The 6,524-nt window shown below is 62.4% G+C and overlaps 2 protein-coding genes across 2 annotated transcripts; one reads left to right on the forward strand and one right to left on the reverse strand.

Moving 5' to 3' along the window:
- Nucleotides 1–1,434: 1,434 nt before the first annotated feature.
- On the reverse strand, nt 1,435–4,358 carry PPIL1 (peptidylprolyl isomerase like 1). Its single transcript, XM_005426777.2, has 4 exons — nt 4,209–4,358; nt 2,868–3,022; nt 2,720–2,788; nt 1,435–1,718 (listed from the first exon to the last, which is right to left on the reverse strand). Exons 1-4 carry the CDS (start codon nt 4,262–4,264, stop codon nt 1,498–1,500), a joined length of 501 nt encoding a protein of 166 aa, XP_005426834.1. The 5' UTR covers nt 4,265–4,358; the 3' UTR covers nt 1,435–1,497.
- Nucleotides 4,359–4,509: 151 nt separating this feature from the next.
- PSRC1 (proline and serine rich coiled-coil 1) lies at nt 4,510–6,519 on the forward strand (the record flags this gene model as incomplete). The annotated part of the gene is made up of 4 exons (XM_031061733.1): nt 4,510–4,547; nt 5,723–5,769; nt 5,852–5,909; nt 6,348–6,519. Coding segments are annotated over exons 2-4 (246 nt in total), but the record flags the coding sequence as incomplete, so codon positions are not given.
- Between the last annotated feature and the right edge of the window lie 5 nt (nt 6,520–6,524).

The following is a 6,524-nucleotide window of genomic DNA, read 5'->3' on the forward strand; positions in this document are numbered from 1 at the left end:
CTCCGGGATCGCCCCCGGGGCCGCCTCCCCTTCCCCGGTACCCCCTCGGGCCGTCGATACTGCCCCCGGGATCGCCCCGAAATTTTCGGAATCACCCCCAGATTCCTGCGATCTACCCTCGCACCGCCTCCAGGCCTGCTTCCAAATCCCTGGTACCTCCCGGGCCCGGGGTACCCCTCCGGCTCCGCCTCGGAAACGCCCCCAGATCTCCGGGATGGCCCCCCCATCAACCCCAGCGCCGCTTCCACAGCCCGGTTCCCCCCGGAAGCCCGGTACTGCCCCCGGGATCCCCCCCAGATTCCCGGGATCGCTCCGGGATCAACGCCAAATCCCTTGTACCTCCCTGACCATTGCCGCCTCCCCCGCATCGCTCGCCGGGCTGCCTCACCATTGCCGGGACCGCCTCGGACCACCGGTAATGTCCCCAGGATAGCTCTCAGATCCTTGGTATCACCCCCAGATCCCCGGCATCAGTCCGAGGAAGTCCGGTGCCTTTCCCTGCATCGTCCCCAGTGCCACCTCCCCATCCTCAGTGCCCCCCGGACGCGGGTACCAAGGATCAGCCCCGGGATCACCCCAAAACCACTGCTACTGCCCTGGGATTGCCCCCGAGGCTGCCTCCAGACCCCGATACACCACGGACCATTGGTACCACCCCCGGGATCACCCCCAGACCGGACCCCCGGTGCTCCCTCCCCAGTAGCCCCAGCACCCCTCTGACACTCCCAGTGCGCCCCCCTGTGCCATAGTGACACTCTCGATACCACCCACTCCACAGAATGAGGTCCCAATCCCCTTAGTTCCCCCTTATTCAGAACCTTCCCAGTATCCCCACACCCCCCGCAACTGCAGATGCAGAGTCCCCCAGTCCTCTGCTATCCTTCAGTAGCTCCCAGTACCTCCCCTGCACCATTCTGGTAACATCCAGCAGCTCCCAGTACTGTCCCGGGTCCTGCACTGGGAGCAAGGGGGGGTGACATCAAGAGCCAGAAGGGGCACCCATTGCTGGGGGTGGGGGTTACCCAGTGCTGGGGGGGAACCCAGTGTATGCTGGCTTGAGGCCTCCACTGCCAGTTCGAGGGTCCCCAGTGCTGTGTGGGGAGCCCACTCTGGGGGGACAGCACCAACCCCCCCTTTCCACCCAAAGCTCAGTGATCCAACGGGTCCATGGTAGAGGGACATTCTGGGGTGTCCCCCGAAACTTTGAGGACACACAGACACAACACAATAGGGGTAAATTTGGGTCTCTGGCATCCACTCTGCATGCCCAGGAACTGGGGCCACTGGGAGCTCCATGTCCCCAAGGAGAGACACCCACCCCTCCAAGAGCACCCACAAACCCTTTTTGGGGGGGCTCACAACCTCCTAGACCCCACTATGCCAAAGACATTTCCCCCACCTCTCCCTAAAGCCACCACTCTGTGAGGGAGCCCACCACATCCAACCTCCTTTATTACAAATGAGCAGTACAATTTGGAGGGAGGGCACCCCACACGCCTATCCCGAGGGATATGCCTTGATGACCTTTACATCATCGAGGGGTCGGTCCTGGGAGTTGGTCTCCACCATGGCTAGGCGCCCCAGCACCCCCATTCCTTGGCACACCCTCCCAAAAATGCTGTGCTTCCCATCCAGCCACTGTGCTGGGCCCAATGTCAGGAAAAATTGGCTTCCATTGGTGTCCGGCCCTGCATTGGCCATTGCCAGGATCCCGGCACCTGTGAGACATGGGGACGTGTCACATCGTGGATGGGGATACAGGGGACATGCCACCCCACAGCCAAGGTGCCAGCATGATAGGGGACATGTCATCCCATGGGAGGATGTAATCTCATGGCCAAGATCCCGGTATCATGGGAAACATCACTCCAAGATTGGGATGCTGGAGGACGTCATCCTATGGCTACGATCCCTGGGACATGTCACTCTATGGACAGACTGCAGGCGAACCTGTCACCTGACAGAGGGGTCTTAATGGACATCAGTAACAACTTGCTCCCATTGGTGTCCAGCCCTATACTGGCCATCACCAGGATCCTAGTGACTGTGGGACATGCACCAAGGATCCTGGTGCCCTGAGGGACATGCCATGCTATGGCCAGGGTCTTCGAGAACATGCCATTTCAGGGATGGGGTCCGGGGGATATGGAGGACATGCCACCCCATGGATTTGGTCTCAGGGACATGTCATCCATCCCCTGGCTGAGGTTCTGGTGTCATGGGGAAAATGTCATCCAATGGAGAGGTCTTAGGAGAACATGCGGAAGAATTGGCTCCTGTTAGTGTCCAGCCTCATGCTGGCCATCGCCAGGATCTTGGTGTCTGTGGGACACAGGGACATGTCACATCAGGAATGTGGAAATAGAGGACAGGGCATCCCATGGCAAAGCTCCTTGGGGTCATGTCACTCCATGGATGGGGTTTTGGAGATACAGAGAACTTGTCACCCTATAGACAGGATCTTGGGGGACAGGGGAGACATGCCACCTCATGGCCAGGTTCTTGGAGGACATACTCCATGACTCCTTGAGACATGCCCACCCCATGACTGGAATCCTGGGAGTCATGTCACTCCTGGGATGAGGACACAGGGGACATCCCACCCCATTCCACAGGTGTGTTCTCAGGGGTCCTGCTCCTCTATAGGTGCTCCTCTATAGGTGGGGTCCTGGGGTCCCAGGGATCCCTCCAGTGTCCTCCCAGTGCTGGCCCCACTCACCAGTGAACTTCAGGTCTGGGTGCAGCTCATCCTCAAACTGTTTCCCGTAGATGGAGGCGCCACCACGGCCTGCAGGGGGATTTGGGGGTCAGCAGGAACTCCTGGCACCAGGGTGGGTCCCAGGAAGATTTCAGAGGCCTGTGCTCACCAGTACCCGTGGGGTCCCCTCCCTGCACCATGAAGTCCTTGATGATGCGGTGGAACTTGGTGCCGTTGTAGTATCCGCGGCGGCTCAGCTCAGCAAAGTTCTTGCAGGTGCGGGGGGCGTGTTGCCAGTACAGTTCCAGCACAAGTGGGCCCATCCTGGGATGGGAACACAGGGAATGGGAACGGGAAAGGCATCAGAAATGGGGAAGTAATCCTCACATCCCAAAGTGGTACCCACATTCCCAGCTTCAGACCAAAGCCAGGGGTTGTGTTGCCAGTGCAGCTCCAGCACCAGCAGGCTCATTCTGTGAATGGGAACAGCAAGAATGGGAATGCGAGTGGGAATGGGAATGGGAACTGGAGACAGGATCATCACACTGTGATTCCCACACCCAGTTTCAGACAAAAGCTGTGGGCTTTTTCTGCCAGTACAGCTCCAGCACTGGAGAGCCCATCCTGAGAATGGGAAAACCAGGAATAGGAATGACACTGAGAATGGGGAACAGCACCAGGAATGGGAACAGGAGATGGGGTGGGTCACCCTGCTGTGAACTCCTCCACCTATAGTGTCAATTCTTGCAGCTGCAGAGCGGGGTCATCTCACTGTGACCCCCAACCCCAGTTTGGGACCAAAGTCAGGGAGCTGTGCTGTTAGTACAGCTCCAGCACCAAGCAGGCCCATCCAGGAAATGGGAAATAGGAATACTGGGAATGGGAATGGGAACAAGAACAGGACGGGTAACAGGAAACACCTCAACGTGATCCCCCACTCTCCCCCCACCCATATCCCCCCGGGGTCAGTCAGGGACAGGGACCACAGGGGTGAGAGGGGATGCGGGGCAATGGGACACCAGGAGGACATGGATGGCTCTTGGTACCAGGGGAAACAAGCAGGACTGGCTGGTTCTGTGCGGTATCGGGAGACACTGGGGCTAACGGGATACCACGGGATCACTGGGATCTGCCTGGTACCGAGGGGCCTGGGGGTTACGAACACCAGGGGGGACACCGAGGGAACCAGGGGCCCTCTAGTATCGGGGCGGAAACCAGGACTGGTTCATACTGCGGGATAACGGAGCTGTCCCGTTCTGGAGACACTGGGAGTTTCTTAGCACCTGTGGAGTTCAGGGTCTGCCTGATACCGGGGGTTCACGGACACCGGGGACTGCCCCGTACCGGGAGAATCAGGGACTCAAGAACACCGGGGCTGCACGGAAGCCGGGGAGAGAGGGAGCGGACACCGATTTACCGCCAGTGCCGCGGAAGGGGGCGGGACAAGGGGTGGGCAGGGCCTCCCGTGCCGGTACCGGTGCCGGTACCGGGGCGATGCCCCGCCCCTTACGTGGTCTCCATGGAAACGGTGGGCGGCTGCCAGGAGTCGGGCGGGACGGCGGCCATGCTGCGGAGGAACCGATGGCGGAACGACCCTCAGGCGCCGCGCTTCCGGGCCACACCCCCAGCTGTTGAGGGCGGGCGTGGGGGAGGGGAAGAGCCAATCAGCGAGACGAAAGGCGAGGAGACTGGCCAATCAGGATGAACACTTAAAGGGAGCAGGCCAATTGGAACCCGGGGCGGGCGCGCCGCGATTGAGCCGCAAGGGGAGGGGGAATTCGAACGAGACCACGCCCCTTTCCTTAGGCCACGCCTCCTCGGCGCGCGCGACGAGCGGGAGCCGGGGGCGGTGAGGTGGAGGGGGAGAGGGGGGACGAGGGCAGACCGAGACCCTCGGGGAGAGGGGAAATCGGCGGGGAGATCGGGTGGGCCGCGGAGCGCCGGGTAAACCACCCCATGCGGAGATGGGGAGACGCGGGGTCGGGGTGAGGGGCTGGGACCCCCTGGTAGGGGCTGAGGACCCCCAGGGCTGGGGCAGTGGGGCCCGGACCCCCGGTGGGGGCTGGGACCTTCTCAGTGTGGGGCTGGGGTGACCAAGGGATTGGGGTGAGCGGCTGGGACTCGTCGGTGGGGCTGGAACCCTCTTAGTCTGGAGTTGGGATCCCCCCAATGTGGGACTGGGGTCTCCTGGGCTGGGGGGTAAGTGGCTGGGGGATTCCCCAGGTGTGGGGGAGGGATCTCCCCATTGTGGGGCTGAGACCCCCCAGTGTGCGCCTGGGAGGCCCAGGAGTGGGAATGGGACCCCCAGGGTCGGAGTTTGGGTCTGAGACCCCCCCCCGGTATGGGAGCTGGGAGGCCTAGGAATGTGGATGGGACTCCCTCGGGATCGAGAGGCTGAGCTGGGACCCCTCAGTGTGGGGCTGGGGTCCCTAACGGACTGGGGGTGAAGGGCTGGGATCTCTAAGTACGGGAATGGGGTCCTCTTGCATGGGGATGGGACCCCCTGAGGATCAAGATGTGGGGCTGGGGATCCTCCGGAATCGGGGTGTGGGGCTGGGATCCCCCAGGATCGGAGCGTGGGTGTGGGGCTGGGACCCTCTGGGTGTGGAACGAGGGCTCCCCTGGGTGTGGGGCTGCGACGTCCCAGCGGGGTTGGACCCCCTCAGTGTTGGGCTGGGGTCCTCGATAGGGGCTGGGAACCACCATTGTGGCACTGAGGATTCACACGGATCAGGGTATGGGGCTGGGACTTCCCATCGTGGCACGGAGGACACCAGGGCGGGGGGTGCTGGCTGTGGGTCCCCCGGGCGGGGGTCGCCAGTGTCCCCCCCGCCTACTGGCGCTGGCGGAGCCATCCCTGTCCCCATCCCGGTGGCACCAAGCCCAGCGGCGCCTGGCACTGGCCGTGTCACTCGCCCGCTGGCTGGTGCCACCGGGCCCCCGCGGGGGGTTGGGGACACGATGAGGGGCGGGTAGGGGCACGGGTGGGGAACCCCGATGGGGTCGGTGGTGACCCCCCCCCAGCTCCCACAGGTGGCCCCGGTGCCCCGAGGCGATGGCCGAGGACCGAGGTACGGCAGCACCAGTGCTGCATGTCCCCCGTGTTTCCCCCCTGGGGCAGGAGGCCGGGGCTCACACCCAGTGTCCCCCTAGATGTTCGATTTGTCACCGAGGAGAGCTTCGACTTCGGTGTGCTGTCACCGTCTGACAGGTACGGGAGGGTAGTGGAGACAAGGGCACCCCATGGATGGGAACAGGGAGGACAGGGCACCTTGTAGTTGGGAACATGGGGAATAGGATGGGACGTGGAGGACAGGGTACCTCATTGTCAATGTCCTAGGGAACATGTCACCCCATGGATGGCGTTGTGGGGGATGTGGCAACTCATAGCTGAGGTCCTGGGGGCCATGAGGGACATCACACCCCAAAGATGGTGTCCTAAGGAACATGTCACCCCATGAACACAGTTCTGAGCGTCCTGTGGATATGTCCCCCTCATAGATGTGGTTCTGGGGGTCCTGGGGGACGTGTCACACAATTAATGGGGTCCTGGGTGGCATGGTGGAGGGGGGGAGATTCCTGCCACTTCTTGGCGGCGGTGTTTGGGGAGCTGACACAGCCATTCACCCTCCCCCCTTCCCATCCGCAGCCAGGAGGAAGAGGAGGATGAGGATAGCCCGGGAAGGGGGTGCCGGCACGGGGACAGCAATGGGCGCTGGAGTCCCCTCAGTGGGCCCCGTCTGGAAGAGATGGTGCGGGAGGCCACGCGCTTGGCAGCACAGTTGGAGGGGTGTCACCTGCCCCCTCCTGCTCCTGGAGACACCCC

Source organism: Geospiza fortis, unplaced genomic scaffold, assembly GCF_000277835.1.
Source record: "Geospiza fortis unplaced genomic scaffold, GeoFor_1.0 scaffold26, whole genome shotgun sequence".
In the NCBI taxonomy this organism is placed as follows: domain Eukaryota; kingdom Metazoa; phylum Chordata; class Aves; order Passeriformes; family Thraupidae; genus Geospiza; species Geospiza fortis.

Bases quoted from the DNA above. Each gene is read 5' to 3' on its own strand.
- PPIL1 (XM_005426777.2), bottom strand. From the start codon at position 4,264: ATGGCCGCCGTCCCGCCCGACTCCTGGCAGCCGCCCACCGTTTCCATG. The intron at 2,789-2,867 runs GTGAGCACAGGC...ATCCCCCTGCAG, and splicing joins AGGGGACCCCACGGGTACTG to GCCGTGGTGGCGCCTCCATC. The intron at 1,719-2,719 runs GTGAGTGGGGCC...CATGTCTCACAG, and splicing joins CCCAGACCTGAAGTTCACTG to GTGCCGGGATCCTGGCAATG.